Here is a 27,791-nt window from a genome sequence, read left to right as displayed (position 1 = left end):
AGCACTGAGCTTTGTAAATGGCCCCGTGGTCTTCTGGGACCTGTCACCTGTCCCAGAAGACTATGGGGAGGACAACTTCCGCTTTCAATTGCAGAAGTGGGTACCTGTTAAATTCAGGTACCCGCTCCCCAAAGGTGCCAGTCCTTAATGGGGAGCGGGAGACGGGGGCTTAAAGCGGAACTTCCCCTTTTAGAATAGCACTGTAGCATTGGTGCTAGTACTTGTTTTTAGTTTTAATTCTCTTCTAAATTGATTGGTTTCTATAAGTTTGAATTGAAAGGACAATGCTTAGGATGTTTTTTTGCTTGAAACTAGAAGATACATTTTGTTCTGAGGATTTTTCACACTGTAGGTTACAGTTATGATTAATTCTGTTTAGCCAAGTGTAACAGGGCTAGGTTTATTTAAGAACTGTAATGTGGAGAAAACTGCAAAGAATTTAATCATCACCTCAAAATAAATACAAAACTCTTTAGTTGCAGTTAGGCTCTATCCGCCAAAATGTTATGCAGATAAGATGAAAAATAATATATTTAATGGCAACTTTGTTAAAAATAGCTATGAGTTCAAATTAAGTTTCCACCTAGAAATGTTATTGAAAGTTTTTTTCCAAACATTGCCCAGTGATGTGCTGATCGGGAAATTGTGAATCTTGGTGCACAAGTCCTTTTTATGGAGCCAGACAAGTAGTCACATACAGTCCATATGAGATTTTAGCATGACATTGAGTGAGTTTTCTGAGGCAGGCCAGCCTTTTGAAGCAGATGGCATTCCCTCTGTGGAAAGCATTGACTGAAGATTGGGGTTGCTGTTGTCTAGTTCATCTAACTTCTCTGTGTTATCTTCCCAGTTTATATGGAATCTTGTTACTCTAGGGTTTGATGCCAGTATGTTTCTTTGCAGCTATAATAAAATAGAAAGAAAATCAGAATAGATGTAACCACCAACTCTCTCCTCTCATTTTGGTACATGTAGTACCTGCATTATAGTAGCAATTGCTGGAAACCAATAATCTTCTCCCCCCACTTGCTGTCACTATTTAAAAAAAAAAAAAACAAGCATGGCTGCATCATTCATTCACAGAGTTCTGTGAATGGGAAACTACAAGTACTGACTGACAGTCTTTGTGGCTGTCGGCTTGTAGTTATTAATGAACTAACGTGTTGTTGAGTGCTCTGGTATTTCATGGTCCCTTCCTGCCAGTGTGTATCTGCCTGCCCATACGAGGTGCGAGCAGACAGATACACTTATAAGTCTGCAGGAGTCCAGCATGGCACCTGCGATCTGCTGATTACAAGTGCAATGTTTTACAGGCTCCAAGTAAAAAAATTATAAATGTAAATTTTATTTTACCCTGCAAAAAAGATGTGCATTTATTTATTTATTTTTTAATGTGAACTTATCCTGTAGAGCAGCGGTTCTCAACCTGGGGGTCGCGACCCCTTTGGGGGTCGAACGACACTTTCACAGGGGTCGCCTAAGACCATCGGAAAACACATATTTCCAATGGCCTTAGGAACCGAGACACCACTCCTCTATCCGTCTCCAGGTGTGGGCGGGATGACATGCCGTCCCTGTCATCTGGACACACCCCCGGTATCAATCCTTCGCCGGTGATTGGCCGCCGGAACTGTAGCTCAGGAGAGGCACACAGGCGGCCAATCACCAGCGAGGAGGTGGAGCTTGGAGAGGAGGAGCCGAGCGGCATCGCGAAAATCGAGCGAGTGAAGAGGAGGAGAGCGGCCGGAGAAGGAAGACATCTGACCGGTAAGTGTCTGTACCATGGGAGAGGGAGGGAGCGAGCGAGCCCAGGCTGGAGCAGGGGTCAGCAAGGTAAGTATCATTGGTGTCAGTGGGAGGAATAGTGTCCCATCATTGGTGTCACTAATACCAATGATGGGGCACTATTCCTCCCCCCACTGACACCAACGATGGGGCACTATTCCTCCCCCCACTGACACCAACGATGGGGCACTATTCCTCCCCCCACTGACACCAACGATGGGGCACTATTCCTCCCCCCACTGACACCAACGATGGGGCACTATTCCTCCCCCCACTGACACCAACGATGGGGCACTATTCCTCCCCCCACTGACACCAACGATGGGGCACTATTCCTCCCCCCACTGACACCAACGATGGGGCACTATTCCTCCCCCCACTGACACCAACGATGGGGCACTATTCCTCCCCCCACTGACACCAACGATGGGGCACTATTCCTCCCCCCACTGACACCAACGATGGGGCACTATTCCTCCCCCCACTGACACCAACGATGGGGCACTATTCCTCCCCCCACTGACACCAACGATGGGGCACTATTCCTCCCCCCACTGACACCAACGATGGGGCACTATTCCTCCCCCCACTGACACCAACGATGGGGCACTATTCCTCCCCCCACTGACACCAACGATGGGGCACTATTCCTCCCCCCACTGACACCAACGATGGGGCACTATTCCTCCCCCCACTGACACCAACGATGGGGCACTATTCCTCCCCCCACTGACACCAACGATGGGGCACTATTCCTCCCCCCACTGACACCAACGATGGGGCACTATTCCTCCCCCCACTGACACCAACGATGGGGCACTATTCCTCCCCCCACTGACACCAACGATGGGGCACTATTCCTCCCCCCACTGACACCAACGATGGGGCACTATTTCTCCCCCCACTGACACCAACGATGGGGCACTATTCCTCCCCCCACTGACACCAACGATGGGGCACTATTCCTCCCACTGACACCAACGATGGGGCACTATTCCTCCCACTGATACCAACGATGGGGCACTATTGCTCCCCCTGATACCAACGATGGGGCACTATTGCTCCCCCTGACACCAACGATGGGGCACTATTGCTCCCCCTGACACCAACGATGGGGCACTATTGCTCCCCCTGACACCAACGATGGGGCACTATTGCTCCCCCTGACACCAACGATGGGGCACTATTGCTCCCCCTGACACCAACGATGGGGCACTATTGCTCCCCCTGACACCAACGATGGGGCACTATTGCTCCCCCTGACACCAACGATGGGGCACTATTGCTCCCCCTGACACCAACGATGGGGCACTATTGCTCCCACTGACACCAACGATGGGGCACTATTGCTCCCACTGACACCAACGATGGGGCACTATTCCTCCCACTGACACCAACGATGGGGCACGTTTCCTCCCACTGACACCAGTGATGGGGCACTATTCCTCCCACTGACACCAATGATGGGGCACTATTCCTCCCACTGACACCAATGATGGGGCACTATTCCCCCCACTGACACCAATGATGGGGCACGATTACTCCCACTGACACCAATGATGGGGCACTATTCCCCCCACTGACACCAATGATGGGGCACTATTCCTCCCACTGACACCAATGATGGGGCACTATTCCCCCCACTGACACCTATGATGGGGCACTATTCCTCCCACTGAAACCCATGATGGGGCACTATTCCTCCCACTGACACCAATGATGGGGCACTATTCCCCCCACTGACACCTATGATGGGGCACTATTCCTCCCACTGACACCAATGATGGGGCACTATTCCTCCCACTGACACCAATGATGGGGCACTATTACTCCCACTGACACCAATGATGGGGCACTATTCCCCCCACTGACACCTATAATGAGGCACTATTCCTCCCACTGACACCAATGATGGGACACTATTTCCCCCACTGACACCAATGATGGGGCACTATTCCTCCCACTGACACCAATGATGGGGCACTATTCCTCCCACTGACACTAATGATGGGGCACTATTCCTCCCACTGACACTAATGATAGGGCACTATTCCTCCCACTGACACCTATGATGGGGCACTATTCCTCCCACTGACACCAATGATGGGGCACTATTCCTACCACTGACACCAATGATGGGGCACTATTCCTACCACTGATACCAATGATGGGGTACTATTCCTCCCATTGACATCAGTGACGGGACACTATTCCTTCCACTGACACCAATGACGTGGCACTACTCCTCCCACTGACACCAATGATGGGGCACTATTCCTCCCACTGACACCTATGATGGGGCACTATTCCTCCCACTGACACCAATGATGGGGCACTATTCCTACCACTGACACCAATGATGGGGTACTATTCCTACCACTGATACCAATGATGGGACACTATTCCTCCCACTGACACCAATGACGTGGCACTACTCCTCCCACTGCAAAATTACAGTTATGAAGTAGCAACGAAAATAATTTTATGGTTGGGGGTCACCACAACATGAGGAGCTGTATTAAGGGGTCGCGGCATTAGAAAGGTTGAGAACCACTGCTTTAGAGTCTTTGCAATTTTACATTGAGGAATATTCTGAAATGAAAACATTTTTAGATGAACCTTTTACAAATTGGTAAACCTCTGCCAGTCTTTACTTCTGGGACACTCTGACTCTCGAAGATGTTCTTTTCATACCCAATCATGTTTCTGATCTGTTGCCAGTGCACCCAATTAGTTCCAAAATGTTCTTCCAGCTCTTGTTAGTACCACTTACTTTGCCAGCTTTTTGTTGCCCTGTCCCAACTTTTCTGAGACATGATGTTACCATCAATTTCAAAATTACCTTCTTTTTTTCTTAAAACTACATTTTCTCAGTTTAAAGTATAAGTTCACCTTTGAAACATGTTACATGTTCTACCCGTTTTTAGGGTGGAACATGTAACATGTTCCCATAGCCGCACCAGCTTCCACTGCACCTGCAACCCCCCCTTCCTCTGACAGATAGTATGGGGAAACTTCTCCCCATATTATCTGTCAGATTTGAAAGTAGCGCAGCCTTACTAGCAAAAAAATGTGCATTTATTATTTTTTGCCAAAAGGTGAACTTTTCCTTTAAGCATTTGATATGTTTGCCATTTTCTAACTGTGAAGAAAAACATGGGTTTATGGGATTTGCAAATTGCATTTTGTTTTCATGGAGATTCTTATACAGCATCCCAACTCTTTTGGAATTAGGGGTTGTACATGTTTTAATATGGATGCACTACCACTCATAAAAGCAGCTGCTAGCAACTTTAAAACTCTGGAAACTTTGTCCAATAAATTGTAGGCAGAGAGCAAAGGACTAATCACCAGTACTGCTTGTGGTCTCCCTGCTGTTGATCTTTTCATTATTATTGACTTATCATGCCTTGCTCTGCACTGTCTTTGTATGAAGGTGGTCATCTTGGTAGTAGCAAGGCTTTGCTTCCTCATGTCAGAGCCTCCAGCAAGCACAACAGTGAGCAAAACAGTAGTTACACAGCCAAATCTTTCTCCAGAGCTCTTAAGTGTGGCAGCTGTCTGCAGCAGTGCCTTTGATTTCACACTGCAGATACAGAGCTATGCGGTTGTATGCAATGGGTCCATGTATAGGCACAGGAAGTGTACTGTTGTATTCCAGGATAACTTCAACACAAAAGGTATAATTTTCAGGGTACTGCTTAGGCAGAATGAGCTTTTCTATTAGGTCCCTAAAACATAGCAAAGCTTTACTTTACCCTCCAATAATCTTTTTTTTACCTTCTGGTAAAAGGTATACTGGTTTCTTTACAGTGGGAAAGATTTCCATTGAAACAGTAACATAGAGGAGTTAATATTTGTGGTTACTTGGTTTTGTTGCCACCTTCAGGTGAATGGATACTGGCTAAAAAGATGGAATCTCTGCCCAAGCATAACCCTTCCCAACTTAACTAAGCCTGGACGGGTGGATGCTTGAGTCTTCCTGAAGATCTCTTTTTGGGATTTTGTTTTTACTCTGAGCCTGTTAATTACACCCCTACTGGACAGAGGGGGGCTTTGGTCACTACACCCAGCAAGCCAAGGAGGACTGTACCCGGACCCCACATGCAAAAGAGGGGACAGTCCATATCTGCAATTCAATACTGGATCCTGTGTATCTGGTGATCTCCCTCGTGGGTGTCGTACATGTCCAAGTTAGTGATCCCCCTGGTGGGGAGTAGAGTCCTTGGAGGCCCTGCAAAACCCATCTGCCATGGCGGGTGAAGTTTGGGCCTGAAATGGCCCTGCAGTGTGGACTCCTGTATGCTTCTGTGGTCTTTGGAGCTGTGCCAGTTTATATGGGTTATGAAATCTCTGGTGATCAGGACAGTGGTAGATTGCTTTTTTACCATACGGGGTGCTCTACAGGCTGTTGCAGCGTTTAATAGGGACAGTTTGATACAGAGTGCACAGTGTCACTGAGCACTATTGCACATGTATTGTTTTGACCCTGGTTTCAAAGCAAATGTTTGTATGGGAACACTTACATGACAGAATCCAGCCTACCTATACACCATCCTGCCTACTAAAGATGTCTGCTTTCAAATCTTCTCATTGGGGCACTTGTCTTTTAGGGGGTGCTGCCAAACAAGTTTTCTGTTTTCTCAGCTGAGTAGCTACTTCCCTCTTTGGTACACAGGCCTATTCTTCCTCAGTAACACATTTCTTTGTGTCGGGAGGTAGAGACCAGAACAATGGGATGGGCTCCCAAAGCACTTTATCAGGTAGAGAGGTGCACCTGCACAGTCCACCCTGCAATTGCACCCCTAGGGGTCATATTTGTTCTGAATCCCTTCCCTTACTTTCACTTCTCTTGTGTCCAAAAGAGGAATTCTCTGCAGCCTTATCTGGATTGCAGGATCATCTTTCAGAGTTTTCACTGGTTTGGGATGCCTGAGATGCAAACTTGGGTGCTCTCCTTCCCCTCCTCCACTTTTGAGGAAGGAGAAGGCATCAGAGAAAGTTCTTCTGGAGGATTTAAAGGAATAAGTGGAAGCCATTGATGATTGGGAATCCTCTGTAGACGGAGACCATGGCAGGCACCCTGGTACATGTGGTTTGCACTAACCTTAAGTTACCACTACCAGAATTTTCTTCCCATCAAGTCCCAGTGCTTCCTTCACTTACATGAAAGTAGTGTATGCCGATTGGGCTCACCCACAGAATGTGTTGTCACCACCAAAAGGTTTGCTCACCAGTACCCCATGGAGAAAAAATCTATTTAAAAAATTGTGCTCTCCAGCTGTTGACCTGGCTATTTCCTATTTATATAAGACCCTGTCGGTCTTTGTGGATTAGTTCCCAGTCTTAAAAAAGGAACCATGAATAAAATATTAGAAGCCCTCTTTAAGGCGTCCTATTCTCTAGTAGGAGCAGCTCTTCAGCCTGCTGTGGGAGTTTGTCAAGCCCTTTAAGTATGAGTATAGTGGGTGCTCTGTTCTATAGAATCTGACCCAGAAGACTTTCCAAGAGCCCTGAGCTTCTCAGTGAATGCTTTGGAAAATTCCATAAGGCAGCTTTTTACAGGTTGGCCCCTTTTCTGTTCACATGAGAAGTATCCTGTGGTTCAAGTGTTGGTCAGTTGACCGTCTTCTCAAAAGGCAAATTGAGAAGCTGCCCTTTGATGGCAAATGCTTGTTAGGATCATCCTTGGATGCCTGTAACCAAAAGGATACTGTAGGGAAGAGCATGCACTGACCCTTGTGAAGGTGGCCTTCTAAAATCAGAAACTGGTGATGCCTTTAGAGTCCAAGAAGGGTTTTTCTCATATGCAAAAATAACTGGACCTCCAAGTTCTCTGGTATTGGAGGCAAATCATCCTCTAGTGTTGGTGGGGAGCATCTATGGACCTTTGCAGCCTTTTGGACTCAGCAAGTTGCAGATGACTGGGTTTGTAGCGTGGTAGTTCCACTGATTTTTTTTCCCATCCACGCTTTGTTGCAAAGGTTTCTTCAGATCCACAAATAAGAGCCGCTTCATTGCTGCTTGTCAAACTCTGAACCCTGAGTTTAAAATGCTGCAACAGAAAAGCAAAGCATCAAGGTCGCATCATGTGAACAGCCCAGTCTGGCTGTTATTTTATAGTGCAGGTGGGGGCAGTAAAACCGCAGCTCAGCTGCTTGTTTTTGTCACCCCTGACTGTCCATCTGAAAGAGACCTATTTCACGAGCAGATGTACCTATTTATTCCTGGAGCCATGTTTGTTTCCTGTATATTTGTGTATATACTGACCTTCCCAGGTCAAAAATTAATATTGGGAAGCATTAAGTATGGTCCTCCACAACTGCCCCAGTTTCTCATGTGGCCCCTTGGAAACATTTCTTGCCCACCCCTGGATTCTTAACAGTACTTCTTGAGAAGGAAAAGGCTGGAATTTGTAGTGTGCAATTCAAAGGAAATCAGCAAAGCAGGGTCTTTATACAGCCAAGCTTATTTTTCGCAATCTATATGTTAACCTGATATTATGAATGATACGTGCTGCTGGCTGTCATATTTCTAGAATATGTTCTTACATACAACGCAGCTGAATGCTCAGTGAATGGTGACAGCCCATTATTGTTTTCCTCCTGTGTTATTACCGTCACTGAAATTCTTCTCTTGTACACTTATCATTGCCCGTAAAGCTGTTTATTGTACAGCAGATTCAGAAACAAGTAGAAGTGGCTAAACTTTGCGCACTGATGCCAAACTGATACACACTCTGCCTTTTTCTAAGTTGGTACCATGTGACTTGCAATGGTAGCACAAGCCAGCATTTCTTACCTTTGAGAAATCTGGTTTCACTGGTGGGTTTTCCCGCAGTTCTGTTTCAGTGTATTCATTATTAACATAATAACCCACTCTGATAAACTCTTGACTTCTGTATGTACATGTAATTAAAACTACTGTGACACCAACAGCATCTGCATCAGGAATAAGTCCAGGGTTGGGAGCGTCTGCCTGGAAGTGGAAAGATACAACAATTATTTTTTGGAGGAAGAAAAACAGCAATAATATGGCAGAAGTAAAAGAAAATCTCAACTGGTACCACAATATATCACCCTGGCATTGCTGTAGACAGATGCTCACATGTATTTATTCTTCTATCCTATGTCATGATGTGGAAATTTTAAAACTGTAGCAGAGAAATATTAATGGCATAGCAGGTATGATGCAGCCAGTGTTTGGGGATTGCTCATTGATTAGAATATATGATAGCTGATGGCTACAATTAAGATACCTATAGACAGCCTTTGGGTTGCTATACAATCTACATTAATTTAACTTTATATAAGTCTTGGGGCACGACTTACAGGGGCTCCCTCCAGTCACCCGTACTGTAAGGATAAAATGTGATTATGGGGATCTCTGCTTTGAACTGCAGTCATACTGGTTCTCAGGAGTGTTTTTTTGTTTTTCTTCCTTTTAGGAATCATGATTTCTTCTGATGTTTCTACCATTCATAAAATATACCGAGTGTAGTTTAAGATCTAGGAGGTAACCACTGCCCCTGGGACCATCAATGGCCTTGTATACTGTACCAGATGTTCAGGAGTAGAGAAACATGCTTGGATAGAACAATCATTACAAAGTTTTTAACGTTAATCTCTAGGCAAAACTTTTTAGAATCATGTTACATTTTTACTGTGGTTTGTGTCTCCATTGGAAATTCATCCTTCTATTTGTACTGCAGACCACTGTCAGAGATAAAGTGAGGGTAAATACAAAGTTTTAGTTGCCCCCAAAACGAGGGGAGAGGGAAATCTTCCAGTTGATACACCTCTTTAGGGACAACAAGAGAATTTTGGAAGCTTTCTTCTTTTTGTTGAGCCTCTGAGGAAATTTCCCTTCACTTCCTGTTCCAATGCTACTCCACTCAAAAATACAAAAAAGTTGTTTTGGCTATACATACATACACTTTAGTTATTTAGATCTATATAACCAGAAGATGCTATGAACTCCAGCTGAACATGGCTGTATTATTTGGGGGGGTTGTCTATAATATGTTAACCCGAAAGCCTGCTATATTAGGTTTAAAGGAGTTCTATGGTCACAGCATACACTTTCATTTTATAACATCAGCATTTTAACAGCAATACAAACCATAGTTATTTTTGACAATCCAATATAAGCTTACTTAAAAAAAAAAATCTCCTTTCATAATGGGAGTGCTGCCTGTCTGCTAGCAATCTCTTTCTACAACTTCCTGAATTCCTCTACATGCTTTTCATCTTCTCCTCTGCAGCTTACTTTTAATTTATATGCCATGATACTTTACTACCTGCAAGCTGTGATTCATGTCCTGATTCCAGCTTCTAAAACTCCTCCTCTGTAGTTGAGAAGACAGGCTCTGTGAAATGTGTTACACAGCAGTGCTACTCACAGGGCATAGGGAATATATGTCACAGAATTCAAGGAAGTCAATTCTGGTGTGGGGATCTCCACAAAGTAAATTTACAAACTAAAAGATCATTCAGATTAATAGGAGTAGGCTAGAAATAACTGAGGTACAATGTGGAAGTGAATATATAATTTTACATTTTACCACAGCTAAGTTTTAAAGTCTAACTTCACTCTCCCAATCAACATTGACTATTATAATCTTTATGCTGCTGGCATTAGTAAATAGATGGAAAAGCATATCACATTTACTTGTTTTAACCAGTTGCAGACCACGCACTGTAGCTTTACTGCTACAGTGCAGGTCAGCAGGGCAAAATCACGTGTATATATATGTAATTTTTATTTTCCGGGGAGGTGCGCACACCCGCCTAGTCATTGCCTCCCTGACATGCCGATCTGTGGATCCTGGCCGGTGATTCACAGCAGGGACCTGTCAATTGGAGCTAGTGACAAGAGAGATATCTGTGTTGATAAAATGAAAAAATTAAATAAAACTCTTGAAGGCTGCTTGGAATGTTAAAATTCCCAGTTGTATTGCAAGCTGGATACAGTGTGATCTTGGATGTTCTGGGCGCTGCTGTGACTCCTGTTGTCATCTATCTTCTGATTTACATCTCTCACAGTGGGTCTCTTGCTCAGCACCTCATCCATTTAGAAAACATCTTGTAATCTTTTCAATGAAAACAAGATGTTCTGTGAGTGGATGAGGGTAAATCCTGACATTCATCTGACCCTCCACTCCAACTTGTCCAATCACAGAACTCCTTATATTAATTGAAAAGAATACAATACGTTTTCTAGAAGGATGAATTAGCGAGTGACCTGCTGTGAGAGCTGTAAGAGACAGGTAATCACAGCAGCATTGCTGATAAAATCAAAGCTCAGTCTATCTGGCACAAAATACATGAGAATTTTAGCATCCCCAACAGCCCTACTGATATTAGACGCCAATCATTGGAGGAAATAAGCTGGTCCAATCTAACATCTAAAAATCAATTCTAGTTGGATTTCCACTTTGATGGTCAATTCAGGTCCTGGGCTTAGCAAGGACCCTGGCTATCACTGCAACACACTGTGCTAGGACCTGTAACAGCATCTGTGATGCACCCTCAATATTTAAAGTAGGTTCCACCCCAAAAATACTTTTACTTCTTGAGGGGGAGGAGATTAGAGCCAACTAAGGGTCCTTGTGTTTTTTTTTTTGCATAAAATCTTACCTGAAATACAAACATGTGCCGTCCTGCAGGTACGGGTCCTACCAACACAGAGTCTAGCACCTGATCGTATTCTTCACTTTCAGCAGAACCCACATAAATTATTTTCCATTCCAAGTCTGGAAAAGAGAAAGCAGTGTTTGCTGAGCTGTGTAAAATGTATGCCTAGGTTTGAAATCCATCCCAATGCACAAATGATATGTTTTTTTACTTGTTGCTAAGCTGAAATCCGTGCTGGCTTTTTATGTCCCTTAGGGAATCCACTGGAAAGATTTCCTCACCTACTCTACCAGGCAATCTACTATTATGCAGAACTAGCAAATAACTGTGGAATCCAAATGCAGAGGAGTAACACCTTTGTTACAATTGTCCAATCAGTCGCCAAAGTGTGACACCTTTGTAACAGCTTTTAATTTCCAAGAAACAGAAGAAGCTGGCTGGTGGTTGATCTCACAAATGCCTAGCCAAAACTGATATTTAATTTATATGCTGTTGACCTTTAAGATCTATTTTCATATAAATGCGATGAGTTTAGAATGCAATTCGAGGTGCATTTATACACTGCAGTTGCTATGTGATCTTAGTGCATGTGCTTTGTGACTTTCATCTGATTTTTACTACAACTACTACAATGCACACGTACATGTGTTTTTGCTACGTTTCCATTCAAGTCTGTGGACACTGAATCTCACCAAAGTAGAACAGAACCCAAGCAAGCAGATCCAAAATAGAAATGTGATTTGGCTGTAGTCCACTAGTCTATCTTGATGATGCAACTAACTAAATGAAAGAGGTTTTCCTAAAGCCGGCCATGGACTGAAACTCAGCTAGTTCAGAAGGAACTGTTTGAATTTTGATCCATCTATGGGCAAGCTGGTTGTACTAAAGTCAATCCATCAACTTCACTACAACCAGCCAGATTTTTGCTTTCACCTGATCACTGCTGGCGGCTTGATTATTGTATTATGCCAGTGGAGAAGGCTCCTCACCGGCAGAACACAATAGTGCTGTGATAGGGATTCCCCCATCAACACTGACCTGTGGTTGAAGAAAAGAGCATTGTATAATGTATGGCTTACCTAACAATTGGTTCCAACCATCCTGCTCTCAGTCCTGCTAGTTCCCCTTTCCTTGATGATGAAAAGTATCCCTGCAATCACCATGCTTTACTGTGGTAATGGTGTTCTCATTGTAGTAAGCAGTGTTTGATTGCACTATGTTGTCTTTCAGCAAACACGGTTACATGCATTGTGGTAAATTATAGACAGGATTTGATATGTGTTTTTATTAGCAAGGACTTTCATTTTACCTATCATAGCTTTGGATCTCCGCAGCTAAAATTGCTTTGTGTTTGCTTCTCTAATTAATGCTCTCCTTACCCAGTCACTTCGTTTTGTTGGATTCGTTTTGTTGCCTTATCTAAGCAGAGTCATGGTTGTGCCATGCTTTAATTTTAAATTTACTAATGCTCCAGGAGAAGATGTTTGAAGTTTGTGTTTGGTTTTTTTGTTTTTTTCATTCTAGCAAAACCATTGTTGGTGCTTCTTCTGAACTAGACAATTTGTAATGGCTCCTTTACGTTTGTTTAGACATGTTTCTTACCAACTGTGAAGCTGAGGGGGTGCAGTTAAATCATAACATTCCAGTTAAATTAATTTTATTTCCAAGTTGTAACCCTTGGAAATGTCAAGGGTGGTGACGTTACTCAGTGTGCATTATTTATAAAGTTGCATTGTAAGCACAGCACCATGTATAACTTTTCATTCAGTTGGAATGCAGATACTTTTTGCTAAAGTTTTATTGTGGTTCTCTAATAAATATGCATGCAAAAGAAAAAGTAAATCTAAAAAATAGAAAGATAGGGTTTCATATTTTGATCTCACTGAAAAAACAGGGGCCATTCCCAGCAGGATAATCTTTCAAGAAGTGTCCCTGGAAATGGGGGACATTTGGCAGCTACACAGTCACTTCTTATTCTGGTTTGTTGTGCAGCTGTTATCTCTTTCCCCATTCTGTAAGCCTGCCATCCAGTTTTCTTTTAGATCTTGTCAATTACTTCATTGTGCTTTGTAAACAATGTTGGTAACTATTTGTATATCTACTTTACATTTACTATCTACCAATCCAACAATTTTATAATGCAAGAAAATGAGCAAAAAGTTTTAGCATAGAACATGAAGCAAAAAAAATAGTCATGTCTAACATTATACAGTTAAGTGTGTGTATATAACAGCAATGTATTGTGAATCACTGAAATAATGAACCCCCTTCGCTGCCACTTCTGTAACTATTAGGGTTCACAGGGGCAGGTGAATATTTTTTGTATGAACGCAGGTTCTTGCTGGCAAAAGATCCTGCAGAAAACCTGCACCTAAGGTACTTGCGTTTAGACATGTTTAGTTGCAAACAGTGTGCAGTTATTCTTTGTCAAATGAATGGCTTCACATTTATGCATGGATGCATTTAGGCACGTTTGTGTGTAAAATATGCAGATCTGTTTGTCCTAATTTTTTCTGTGCAGCTAAACGCAGAACACAATATCGCTGCTATGTGTGTATAGGGTCATTGATACAGTGCTACGTGCAGATGCGCACAAACGTGTGCACAATTGATCGTTGCTTTTTTTTTTTTTTTTTTTTTTTTGCCGGCTTCAGCAGAGTGCAGGGGTGATAAGGGTCTCTAGGACCCCAATATCTATTTAAAAAGGACCTCTGTTGCCTGCACTTGCCAGACCCTCTGTGACAGCAAAAAAAAAAAAAAAGTTTAAAAAGGTGAAGTGCGGGATAGGAAAAAAAAAAAAATACAATACTGTGCAAGCATTTTAGGCAGGTGTGAAGAAATGCTGTAAAGTAAATGCTTTAAAAATATATATTTTAATTCATCAATTTACAAAATGCAAAGTGAGCGAACAGAAGAAAAATTTATATTTGGTGTGACTACCCTTTGGCTTCAAACCAGCATCATTTTTTACACTTGCACAAAGCCAGGTATTTTGTAGGATTAGTCACGTGTGTGATTAACCATTTATACCAAGCAGGTACTAATGATCATCAATTTCATATGTAGGTTGAAACACAGTCATTACCTGAAAAAGAAAAAGCTGTGTAAGAGGCTTAAAACTAGGTGAGGAAAAGCCAAACTCTGCTACTAAGGTTGTGGAAGACAGTTTCATGTTACAGGTCATACACCACAGCAACAAGACACATGGTAGTTATATTGTCTCAGCAAAGTCCATCCCAGGCAAAGATTTCAAAGCAGACTGGGGTTTTTAAGATGTGCTGTTCAAGCTCTTTTGAAGAAGCACAAAGAAACGGGCAACAATGACTATAGATGCAGTTTGGCCAAGGAACCTAATGCAGCAGATGAAAGACACATCATGTTTTCTAACGTTCGACATCAGCCATCTACTGTCCGGAGAAGTCTGCCTAGAAGTAGTCTTCATGGAAGAATTGCAGACAAAAAGCCATACCTCCTGATGTGGAAACAAGTCTAAGCAACTCGAATATGCATGATGAGTCAAAATTGGAAATATTTGGCTTGAGAGCGGTACAATAATGAGTGTCTGCAGCCACCCATGAAGCAAGGTGGAGGTTCCTTGCATGTTTGGAGCTTAATTTCTGCCAATGAATTTGAAGATTTGGTCAGAATCAATGGTGACCTCAATGCTAAGAAATACAGGCAGATACTTATCCACCGTGCCATACAGTCAGGCCAGAAATGTATTCTCTAGCAGGACAATGACCCCAAACATACAACCAATGTCATTAAGAACTATCTTCAGTGTAAAGAAGAACAAGGAGTGTTGGAAGTGATGGTGTGGCCCCCACAGAGCCCTGATCTCCAGATCATTGAATCTGTCTGGGATTACATGAAAAGACAAAAGGATTTGAGGCAGCCTACATCCACAGTAGATCCGTTGTTAGTTCTCCAAGGTGGACGAAACAACCTACCCGCCAAGTTCCTTCAAAAACTGTGTGCAAGTGTACCTAGAAGAATTGATGCTGTTTTGGAGGCAAAGGGTCGTTATGCCAAATATTGATTAGATTTGGATTTTCCTTCAGTTAATTTACTTTACGTTATTGATAAAGAAACGTGTTTCACTTCTATTTCTGAAAGCATTCTTAATTTACAGCATTTTGCACACCTGCCTAAACCTTTTGCACAGTAATGTACATATTTATGTATGTGGTAGTCTGTCCCTGCCGGCTCTAAAACTGAGAATTGATCGCTCACATGTCTGCTGATCACTCAGTTCTCGGTCTTCACTGAACAGAGCAGTGACTGCCAGGCACTGACTCTCTGCTCCTCCAGCGCTTACTAGAGGGCGGGAGTGGCTGTCTCAGGCTCTCAGCGGTACACAGAGAGGCTGGGACAGCTGCTAGTCAGGTATCTGGGTGGATCCCAACATTATCTAACCCCTTTTGTATCGCACTGTATTGTTATTGTACTGTCTCCCATTGTAATGTACAGCGCTGAGCGAACTGTTGGTGCTATATAAATACTGTATTATAATAATAATATTGTTGTTGAGATCCCTGCAGAGCCTTAACCGGGTCTTTGAAGTCAATGGGCTTTAGCCCACAGTTGGCTGAATCTGTGTTACAGGGCTGCAGAACTAAGTGCACTCCTGTGGCCTTTTGGAAAAGTATATCCAAAAGAGCTTTGGCCATTCTCCTTTAAAGGATAAGTCTACTTTTGAGAAGATGTTTTGTGTTCCACCTGTTTTTAGGGTGGAACACATGTTCCCACTCATGCAGCCCTTGCTGATACCTCCCCCTCATTGTGACAGCGAGCTGGGGATCTTCTCCCTGTACCTGCTGACACAATTTTTTAAAAATGCATCCACCCACACGGCTGTATTAGTCATTCACAAATATCTGTGAATTAATGAACTACAAGTACTGACAGCCTTGGCAGCTGATAGCTTGCAGTTCTCAATGAACTACCAGGGCGCTGTTGAGCACTCTAGGTAGTTCATTGAGTCTTCCTGTCAGTGTGTAACTGCCTTGCCCATACAAGATATGAGCAGACAGGTACACTGACAGTCTGCAGGAGCACTTCATTGCTGCTGATCATGGGTGCAATACTTTCCAGTCTCCTAGTAAAAAAAAAAAAGTAAATGCACATTTTTTTTTTTTAACCTGAATTTTTTTTTTACATTTTTTTTTTAGAAAAGTGAACTTATCCTTTTAATTAATTAAAAAAAAAACAAATGTTAAAATCCCCCATACAGGTGTACCTCGGTTAACGTACTTTTCGGTTTACGAATTAAAATCCATTGAAAATAATGCCTTGGTTTACGAATTTTTTTTCGCAATGCGAACGGAGTACTTGGTTTTCAATGCATTTACAAATTTGTTTTTTAATCATGCCCCTGTACAGTACTATGCCTTTAAAGTGCACTTTATAAAGAGTTTTGAACAGATAAAGACTTTTGTTTTACTTTTTTCTGACCTCCAGAACAGATTAATTGGTTTTCAATGCATTTACGAATTAACTTTTAAACATGTCCCTGCACAGTATTTATGCTTTTAAATTGCACTTTATAAAGAGTTGAACAGATAAAATACTTTTTTTTTTTTTTTACTTTTTTCTGACCTCCTGAACGGATTCATTGGTTTTCAGTGCATTCCTATGGGAAACCGCGTTTTGGTTTACGAATTTAATGCATTCTGTGGGACTTTTTGTATTATGAAAAATTTGTAAACCAAAATGCAGTTTCCTGTAGGAATGCATTGAAAACCAAGGAATCCGTTCTGGAGGTCAGAAAAAAGTAAAAAAAAAAAAAAAAGTATGCCTGTATTTGCATTATGAGCACATGCATGCAAAAATGACAACTGAAAAGTGAACTTATCCTTTAATGAATAAAATAAATGTTAAAAGCCCCCGTGTACGCATTATGCGCACGCGCATGCAAATGTGACAACTGCCCCACACAATAGGTCTGTTCACATATGCCAAAGTAACAGCAATCATTCAATGCTAGGGTTATCATTCCCGGGTAAGTCTAGACAATTTTGAGAACCATACTTTTTTTGCTGTTTCACAGGCGCACGCAATTTGAGGCTTGACATATTTGGTTCCTGTTTACCTGAAGCAGCTTCATCTTTTATATTTTACAAAAAAAAAATAGAGTATTATACTCTGAGTGTGTGTATGCACTAATGTTAATTTGAGTGTATTTTTTGTACTGAAAGTTATTTTGCTTTTAAAAATATACATGTTTGAGTTTATAGAGCATCTTCACAAGCAAAATCTGCCTTCTAGTATGCGTGTGCAAATTGTAGAAACATTTGGTTGAGGCAGCTAAAGGGTGAAAGCTGTGCCTGACGATTGGCATTTTTCCCTGTGTGCTAATGGCAGGTCTGGTTTCCTCTCAGCCCCAACTGTTGAGGAATGGTAGGTGATGCTGTGCCATCAGTCAGGTCTTGTGGCTGGTTCGGCACTCAGTATGGAGCATGCCATGTGATGTGGTGACAGTGCAGGCAGGGATCAGAGGGATCAGGGGTCAGTGAGCTCTTCCTGTGTGTGCAGTGCTGTCATTCCCCCACACATCATGGCTGCTGCTGCCACCATGGCACCTCTCCTCGCAAACTTTCCCTGCGCTCCAGCATCTGCCATCCCCCTCCACACACATACACACAGAGAGTTCGTCTCCGGCTCCTTCCTCCCGGCCATCCTCCATTCCTGTGCCTGCACTGCTCGGCGGCTGGCAGGAAGCAGGCCTGGGAGAAGGACAAGTTGCCTGGCAGCCTGGACTCACCTTCAGACAGGTCCTCTATGCATTCAAAGGTGATCTCAAACTGGAAGGGGTTGTAGAAGGGAGACGGGTTGTCCAGCACCACTACATTGTTCACCTGAACCTTGGCCATGTTTTGGGAAGGCACAGACAATGGGAGCAGAGCGGCTCCAGCAGGGCTGTGTTGTATGTGCGGAGCCCCGCTCGTCACTGCTCCTTCTTGCCGCCCATGTAGACGAGGAGTCCGGGGAAAGTTTCCTCCACGGCGAGCCTCTTCTCATCTCTAGTCCATGGAGCCCGCTCCACTCTGCCTGCCTCTTCTCGTAGTTTTCGGTGCCTTCCTAGCTCACTTCACTACAGCACATTCTGCTCTGTTGCTGGAACAGCGTGTGTCCGTATTGGCTGCTCCCGAGCCCTCCTCCCCGAATGCTAAAAGCTGCACGCAGGAAAAGAAATAGACGGCTCACCGCCACTGGAGCTGGGAAGGTTCCGCTGCTGCTCCCCCTGCTGGATGACCGCGTCATGGTGGATCAGGAGGAGCTTTCACTGACCTCGGTGGGCATGGCTGTGGCAGTGACATTGTCAAGAGGGAGATGATCGCTCACATCTGTGTATGAGGCTGGCTGAGCTACCTAAAAACATCAGGGTGATGAGCCACTCTAGACTGGGCACTTATCACCCGCTCTTTATTTCTGTTTTTACTGTGTGCATGCCATGGACAGGGGACAGGGGCCGCCTGTATTAGCCTGCATTCACACTGATCGCTTTGAAAGAAAAATGCATGACCATTAACCACTTGCCTTCCAGAGGATATCCCCCTTCCTGATCAGGCCATTTTTTGTGTTACGGACGCTGCGTTACTTTGACAATTGCAGCGCTGCACCCAAATAAAATTTATGTCCTTTTTTCCCCCACCAATTGAGCTTTCTTTTGGTGGTATTTCATCGCCTGTGCGGTTTTTTCTTTTTTGCGCTCTAAAACAAAAAAAGACAGACAATTTTGACAAAAAAAAACAATATTTTTGACTTTTTGCTATTAAATATGTCCAGTAAAAAAAAAAATCAAATTTCCTCATAAATTTAGGCCAAAATGTATGTCTTTGCTAAAAAAAATCCCAATACGTGTAAATTGATTGGATTACTTAAAAGTTATAGCATTTACAAATGGCAGTATAGATACTGGGAATTTGTTTTGGGTTTTTTTTACTAGTAATGGCAGCAATCAGCAACTTTAGCGGGACTGTGGCGGGCATTCTGACACTGGGGAGAACTGACCTGGTGTCACTGACATCCTCAGTGACACCAATACAGTGATTAGTGCTAAAAAAAAAGCCCTGACACTGTACTGAGAGCACTGGGCAGGAAAAAGTCAACAAGAGGGGCAATCAAAGGGTTAACTGTGTGCTGTTTCACTGTAAGCTCTGTGTGTGTGCTTCACTGTAACCACACTGCTTTGGATGGCTGTGCTGTGCGCTGGAGCTGACAGGGAGGAGAACTGTATTGTTTACATACAGTTTTCCTCCCCATCGGCCAGGACCTGGTGATTGACAGCCATGGCCGCAAATGGCGGTGCAGGTAGGGCACACGCAGCCCCTACCCAGTGATGTGTTTTGGCTTTGTGCTGCCCTAGGCAAGACTAAAATCGCCCCCCCCCCGCATCTAAATTTGTCCCACCCCTTCCTGTTTAAAATCCACCCCTTCATCTGTAAACCCCACACCTTCCTATTTATGCTCCACCTCTTCCTATTAGAGCTCCACCCACTGACAACGATGGGCACTATTCATCCCACTGACACCAACGATGGGGCACTATTCCTCCCACTGTCACCAATAATGGGGCACTATTCCTCCCACTGTCACCAACGATGGGGCACTATTCCTCCCACTGACACCAACAATGGGGCACTATTCCTCCCACTGACACCAATAATGGGGCACTATTCCTCCCACTGTCACCAACGATGGGGCACTATTCCTCCCACTGACACCAACAATGGGGCACTATTCCTCCCACTGACACCAATGATGGGGTACTATTACTTCCACACTGACACGGACCCACTGACCGGACAACCTCTTTATCCCTCCTCCTCGTGGACCAGATCGACGTGGGACTGGGACACGGAGTCGCGGACCCAGGCAAGACACAACAGCCCGCCCCTGTACTAAGTGTCCCTTCCGTGGGATGGGGGGGGGGGGGTCGGCGGCGCTGTCGCTGCACCCCTAAAAAGTGCTGCCCTAGGCGAACTCCTTTTTTGCCTCGCGGCAAATACGCCCCTGCTCCTACCCAGAAATGCAAAAGCACATATGTATACAGTCAGCAGTTACTAAAAATTGTAGCTGCCAACTTTTAAAAAACAGCCACTCACCTGTCCCTCGATTCAGTGGTGTGCTCACTGCAGCCGGTTTCACCGACTATCCTGTTTTCCCAATGCCAGCATCTTAAAGTGGAGTTCCACTAAAAAGTGGAAGCTCTGCTTGTTTGCTTCTTTCCCCCTCCACTTCCCTATTTGGCACCTTTTTGGGGGAGGGGGGCCTGTTTTTGACACGTACCCGCTCCAACTTCAGGCTCAGTTTGCCGCAGCGAAGTGAATAAGAAGTTCAGCCCCCTCCTCCCTCCCACAGTTTCCTGGGAACCTTCACAGGTCCCAGAAGACTGCTGGACCAATTAGGAGGTGCAGTGCTACACACGCATGCGCAGTGGTCACCAGGCTGTGAAGCCGCAAGTTGTCACAGCCTGGTGCCCACAGTAGAGATGCCAGCGCTGTGGAGGAGAGAAGTGACTGCATGGGTGAGAACATCGCTGGACTCTGGGACAGGTAAGTGTGTGTTTATTAAAAGTCAGCAGCTACAGTTGTTGTAGCTGCTGACTTTTAATAAACACAAAAACGTCTGGAGCTCCGCTTTAAGTCACTGCTCATACCACACAAAAACACATGCATTTTTACTGCGTTTTTGCAGCTGAGCAGTGTGAAAGCAGCCTTAGTCTACATGTCATGTCATGACACACTCACCGGCCACTATATTAGGTACACCTTGCTAGTGCCAAGAAAATATCCCCAACACCATTACACCTCCACCACAATCCTGATCCGTTCATACAAGGCAGGATGGATCCTTGCTTTCATGTTGTTTATGCCAAATTCTGACACTACCATCTGAATGTCACAGCGACCAGTCTGCCCATTCTCCTCTGACCTCAACAAGGCATGTTTGTCCACACAACTGCCACTCGCTGGACATTTTCTCTGTGTTGGACCATTCTCTGTAAACCCTAGAGATGGTTGTGCGTAAAAATCCCAGTAGATCAGTTTTTTAAATACTCAGACCAGCCCATCTGGAACCAAAAACCGTGCCACATTCAAAGTCACTTAAATCCCCTTTATTCCCCATTCTGATGCTCAGTTTGAAATTCAGCAAGTCGTATTCACCACATCTAGATTCCCAAATGCATTACCAGCCCCTTCCTTTTCTGAATGAACACAATGAGTGATCAGTACCGATCACTCAGCGTGTTCATTCATAGCAAGCTTAGTAAACTTTGTTTTTTTTTGGGGGGGGGGGGGTTTGACTGTATGGGGCCCCGTTTTTTCTAACAGCAGCCCTGGCGATGGGAGAATACCCCCTTCTAGCTGTCACAATGGGGAATCCTATGGACATATCTGATCACCTGATAAGGTAAAAGGCCAATCACAGCGGCCTTTTACCATGTGACCAGCTGTGTCCAATGACAAAGCAGATCACTGGTTATCGGCAGCACTTTCCTCACGCTGTCATAATGTGAGGAAAGTACTGCCAATAACCGGCAGCTGTCACAGAGCCCTGATGATCAGTGCCCTGCAGAGCCACTCAGCAGTGCCACATATCAGTGCCTTCTCATAAGTGCTCATCAGTGCAGCCTATCAGTGCTGCCTATCCATGTCACCTCATCAGTGCTGCATATCGGTGCAGCCTCATCAACGCACATCAGTGAAGGAGAAAAATTACTTGTTTGCAAAATTTATAATAGAAACAAAAAAAAATTTAAATTAAATACCACCAAAAGAAAGCTCTATTTGTGTGGAAAAAAATGATAAAAATAACATATGGGTACAATGCTGCATGACTGCACAATTGTCATTCAAAGTGCAACAGCGCTGAAAGAGATGGTTGCTGGTGGGCTGAGTCAGCCCCTGTCTTACATAGCTTGGACAGATCTTCCTGACTCTGTTTACCTGGGAGTTTGTTCTTCTATTGCATTTCTTGTGATGTAAAATCCAGCAAGGACTGTAGGATCCTTTGATAATGGCTGCAGCAGGAGCACAGACCCACGAACTGTGGAAACTCATTAATAGATCTCGAGAATTGTATGAAGTTGTTGGGTGGTTTAGCTCTTCTGTATCTGCTGAACACTAAACTATCAGTTTTGGGTGTCTGGTCTTTAAAATACTGAGTTTGATTACACATGCTAATGTTTTTTAGGTTTTTTTTTTTTCATTTTTGTTTACAGACAGTGCCATTAAGTGTCAGTGTGACTCCTTTAACCCTTTGTTTTTAAAATTTTAAGAGAGCCACCACACCCAAAGTATTATTCACAATCTTGCTAGGAGTTACCTCATGATACATGCCTTGACACATCAGCATGCTAATGCAATCATATATCTCATTATACACAAGTTTCATGTGAAAAAGTAGAACAAAACTGTATTTGCAGTAAACGAGTGTACATTGTTTACTTTTGTTTATTTTTTAGTAATTGGAAATATTCCTAGCTTTAGTTTATTTTTTTTTAAACCCATTTTAATATCCTAATGGAACCCTGGACTTTTTTTCTGTAGTAGCCAGGTCCATGGGGTAGTTGCCCAACGCCAGGCCGATTTAGCAGGTTTTTCATGTGTGTTTGATGGGAGAACAGGCATTGGTTGCATCTGTGTTGTGTAGTCTCTCTCCTATGTCACAATGTGACAGATTATTATGGTCTCACAGAGAGTAAACAAACTGGCCTGCATTTTAGCTCTGATTCTGAGCTATTCAGAGTATAATGGCACCTGTGATTTTATTAATTTTGCAACTACAGCAGCCAAGTGTAGATGATGGAAGCCAAAGGGCCCATTTACACCAGAACAATGTGCGCTGCAACACTCATTGCTTTTGCATTAAATGGCACATTCAGAATTAATGGAATGAAACACACAGCAATGCTTGTGAAAATGAGAAAGGCTGCATAGGACACTATGAGGTGTGCTGGCACTCTTTCAGGGCACCTATTCAGGAGTAATGGGGTGCCATTTATAATGAAAGGAACAACAGCGCACCAATACATGTAACTTGCGTTGCTGCATGTTACCACAGTGCTGTGGTGTGAATGGAGCCAGAATTAAAATGAAAGCAGCTCCCCTTTAGTAAAAATGTGCATGACAGTAACATCACACTAACCAAACATAGGTTGGGACTAGAACTGTGTGACAGTTCTATGCACACCAACACATCGCAGGCATTACCACAAGGACACCGTGGACCATGTACTTTGAAATGCACATTTTTTACCCATTTTTCTTATGTGCCTTTGGTGCAATGTATCCATATGAAGAAATGTTATTTTGTTATTGAATGCTATTTCCTTGTCAGGTATGAATACAGCTAGGGAAATGCACCAGGCAATATCTAGCCTGTAAGACAGGTAAATGGTGTTTGCTGAAATTACCATGGTTGTGACAAATTCTGATTGCATATCAGTTTTCAGTAGTGTTCATCAAATCTCTACAACAGTGGCTGCTTTTTAAATTACTCACCTGACCTTTAACATCATTTACCCTCCTCAGGCCATATGATGTCCAGCCTGTGGCCCACAATGACTGTGAATGCAGCCCAACACAAAATAGTAAACTTATTTAAAAATGTAGATTTTTATTTATTTGTAAAAATGCATTTACACCTAGAGAACTCAAGAAAACTATGACAGTGTCTCTTTACTAGACTTTTATAAGTTTTAGCTTCCTAAATACAAAATCTCCTACTCTTTACAATCGGCCCTTATTCATGTAATCAAAAGGTTGGACACCCCTGCTGTACATTATATAAACATCTTAGACTTAAAGTTAAAAAAAAACTCACGGCTGCAGCTGTAATCTTTTTAGTCCTGCAACTTTGAGCAACAGTGATTCCGGTGGCTCTATCCCTTTTCATGTACAGTACTGTAGGGCTGCCGAAAGCATAAACCCCTGAAGCCTCCATAAAGAGGATCTGTCACTTGCTTGTTAGCCCCCTTCTGATAACAGTAAAGTTAAATTAAGTGTTACAAAGAAAATTTTATAAAATATATTTTAGAAAATTGTAACTACAGCCCCGCACAGACACACTCAAATGCAAATGTGTACGTTAGTTAACCGCAGTTGTACCACACATGTGAGTTATCATAAATGTTGGAATGATATAATAACACTTTTAAAGAATCACGTATGCACAATTTTGCGTACTGTAGTCTTTCATCATTTGACGAGCACACGCAAATAAAGACTGGACAAATTTGGTATTTACTTAATTGATGCAACCCCATTTCTCATCTTGTTTGTGTGCAAGATAATTTATTTTATTATTATTATACAGGGTTTATATAGTGCCAACAGTTTTCTCAGCGCTTTACAATATAAAGGGAGACAATACAGCAACAATACAGTTCAATACAAGAGGGTTAGGAGGGCCCTGATCTTGGGAGCTTACAATCTAAGAGTTTTTAGTGTATTGTTTCCTGAAAATATACTGTAGATATGATAAACATTTGCACAAATATTGTGTGACAAAGAATTGCAATCTGCTTTCAGAAAAAAATTGTAACCACTTCACATCCTTAGGCTTTTTTAAAACATCCTGGACTTTAATGTTGCATATCCTCTCTCCGATTAGATGCATGAGAGATTACATGCAAGTGGCACCAGTTAGCTGCGAGAGCTGGCAGCCTCCTATTGCTTTCAATGGGGCTGCCTCTCACAGCTAATAGTTGGGGTTCTTGCATCTAATCGGAGACAGGTTGCATTTGTAGGTGTAAATGCACCCAAAGGTTGTTAAAAAGCTCATGGCTTTTTTTCAGCTGGCAATTGGCTGTTCAGTAAAAGTGCGGCTATAGAGCAACCCGATCACCTTTACAGTAGTGAGAAGCACTATCTGTGATTGATTAGCTGTATTTGAGGGTAGGGGAGACATTGGGGGTCTAATATACCCTTGATGTCTCCATAAAGAATAGGTGTCACCTGCCCATGTTAACACTTAGGGAGCTCGTTAGCCCCCTTGAGATAGCACAAAAGGTATATGAAAATTGTTTTTTAAAAAGTGTAAAAAATAAATTGAAATAAAAATCTAAAAGCATCACTGCACCATCATCCCCCCCCCCCCCCAAACATGCATGAAAATGCAAACATATACATAGTTCCCACACATGTATGCAAACAGAGATTGCACCACACGAGGTATTCTGTGAAATTCTGTGTGAGTGAAATCATTCTAGAACTGTAGTTAACTCTAAAACTGGTAATTCATAAAGGCTTTTAAAGTGTCCCTTTTTAAAATTTTAGCTAATGCAGTTTTTTTTTTTTTTTTTACTGCACTGAATTTTGGATTGGATTTTATATTGTGTTTGTGTGCACTAAAATTCAGTTTATTGCACTTTTCTTATCATGCAACTTAAAATGTATAATGTTTGGGGGTTCTAAGTAATTTCCTAGCAAAAAAGCTGATTTTAGCATGTGTGTAAAAAGCAAAATTAAAAATTGTAGTAGACACAGAGTGGTTAACGTGTGAAAAATGAACAGAAAACCCTGGATGCAAAGTGGTTTAAAGAATCTTGTTGCCAGACCATTCATTTCAACAACAATCTTTCCATAACATATGTGTAGTAAATGTATTTTATGCATGTTTTTTACCTGCAGTCTTACAGCTGTCACTCAGTTGACACACTCTAGTATTTCCCTTAATTCCAGAGAGCAGCAGCTTTGTAAAAGGCTGAGAAGGGTTGGGTGGAGTAGCTGGACTAGCACAGACTGTAATTAGACACTCCCAGAAAAAGAGAGAGTACAAGGGGGGGGGGGGGGGTTGTGCTAATTGATTCTTTCTGGAGTTGTCAAATTTTTTGGAAAATTCAGAGGCAAATTGAAAAAGGGGGGATGGGTGCTTATAACAGCTGTAATTCCTAAACCTTTCCTCCAATTTGGATGCACATACCCTCAAATTAAACCTGAGAGTGTGCACTTTCACCAATGTAACATACCTAATCCCATGAGAGTGTAATCAGATGGGTAGATCAGGAGCAGTGTGTTTGTACCTGGTGAAGGGGGTTGTGTTTAAGTGTCTGGCATTTATGAAATATCTTTGTTGTAGGACTAACTGTTACTGCAGTGAAAGACTCTGGTGAGTGGAATCTGGAGGCTGGTGCACTGGTCTTGGCAGATGGAGGTTTGTGCTGCATTGATGAATTCAACAGTATCAAGGAGCATGACCGTACCAGTATCCATGAGGCAATGGAACAGCAGACAATCAGTGTTGCCAAAGCTGGGTAAAACTCTTAAGATGAATCCTTATTGTATTACTATAATATCTTCCTGCCTATGCCACAAGGTTATGTGTCACATCATACATGCTGGCTGATACACCTGTGGCCTGCAGCGTATGGCCAAAATCGTGCTGGTTCCCAGAGCACTGTGGGAAAAAGTGGTTTGAATATGGCTGTCATTAAAGTACACCCTTCTCAAACTACCAGAGATACAGACTTCTAAAGTGCAAACTATACCCACTTTATTCCAGCGATGCGCCATCCCAGAACACCCGTGGGTCTTGATTGCTGTCCGCTGTGATTGTTCAGGCCAAGATGGCGTTAATCCCATGCATGTGCAGGAGTTCTATGAGCTTCGGCATTGCCAAATTTGTGCAGAGCACTGCATGTGCACAGCTCACCATACAGGAGCGGACAGGCAGGTATGTAGCTGTAATGCAGAAGAGACAAAGCATGTCTCTTCTCCATTAAAAATGCTGCCTGTCCACCCATTTTCATTTCCTGTCATAAAGTTTCACTATAACATTTCACCTATAATTAATTTATATTTCTATTGCACATTTCTCTCTGGGGACTCAAAGTACTTTATCTGCTGTTGAGGCAAATAATGAGGCAGCCATCTTGGTGAACTTGGTAGAACATCATACTGGGGCCAGTTTTCAACAGAAGCCATTTAATATACCAACAAGTCTTTGGACTGTCAAAGGAAACTGGAGTACCCAAAACAAATCCACAAAACACAGGGGTAGCATGCAAATACCATGCAGGAAGTGTCCTGACCAGGATTTAAACTGAGAACTCAAGTGCTGCAAGGAGGAAGTGCTAACCCACGGCGCTGCAGTGGCACAGCAGAGGAAAGTGAATAAAGAAAAGACACCACTTGTTTCAAACCAGCCCAGGGCACTAAACATGTAAATGTAAGAAAAAAAATAAATATAAACACACACGCGTGCACACACAAATAGACCCTGGGTTATAGGCTCATACCTCCAGGTGATTAGATACTGACAAAGCTTTTGGAGACATTCACTCTGAGCACCTTCACTATAACCTTACTCTAGTCCACAAGTTTTGGATGGTGCTGTAAGGTGATGAACTTCTTTTCTTTATAG

The 27,791-nt window shown here is 43.1% G+C and overlaps 2 protein-coding genes across 2 annotated transcripts in view; one reads left to right on the top strand and one right to left on the bottom strand.

The window, feature by feature from the left end:
• MCM9 (minichromosome maintenance 9 homologous recombination repair factor) overlaps positions 1 to 27,791 on the top strand; it is a 103,924-nt gene that overhangs the window by 49,400 nt on the left and 26,733 nt on the right. Inside the window, exon 8 of the mRNA XM_089652179.1 lies at positions 26,508 to 26,682. Within this exon, the coding sequence (XP_089508305.1) occupies positions 26,508 to 26,682 (175 nt within the window). The remainder of the gene's footprint in view (positions 1 to 26,507; positions 26,683 to 27,791) is intronic.
• Positions 387 to 18,606, bottom strand: ASF1A (anti-silencing function 1A histone chaperone). The gene is made up of 4 exons (XM_089652180.1): positions 18,184 to 18,606; positions 11,424 to 11,539; positions 8,587 to 8,763; positions 387 to 903 (listed from the first exon to the last, which is right to left on the bottom strand). The coding sequence occupies exons 1-4, from the start codon at positions 18,290 to 18,292 to the stop codon at positions 691 to 693; spliced, it is 615 nt and encodes a 204-aa protein (XP_089508306.1). The 5' UTR covers positions 18,293 to 18,606; the 3' UTR covers positions 387 to 690.

This window comes from Staurois parvus, unplaced genomic scaffold (genome assembly GCF_062004578.1).
Source record: "Staurois parvus isolate SC_StPar_1 unplaced genomic scaffold, SC_StPar_1.0 ptg000672l, whole genome shotgun sequence".
In the NCBI taxonomy this organism is placed as follows: Eukaryota; Metazoa; Chordata; class Amphibia; order Anura; family Ranidae; genus Staurois; species Staurois parvus.
Note: the sequence above shows the minus strand (reverse complement) of the source record. Positions and strands in the feature narration are given on the sequence as shown.

Coding starts and splice junctions, on each gene's coding strand:
- ASF1A (XM_089652180.1), bottom strand. CDS start 18,292: ATGGCCAAGGTTCAGGTGAACAATGTAGTGGTGCTGGACAACCCGTCT. Junction 11,540..18,183: donor CATAGAGGACCTGTCTGAAG/GTGAGTCCAGGC, acceptor TCTCTTTTCCAG/ACTTGGAATGGAAAATAATT. Junction 904..8,586: donor TGAAACCAGATTTCTCAAAG/GTAAGAAATGCT, acceptor ATTTTATTATAG/CTGCAAAGAAACATACTGGC.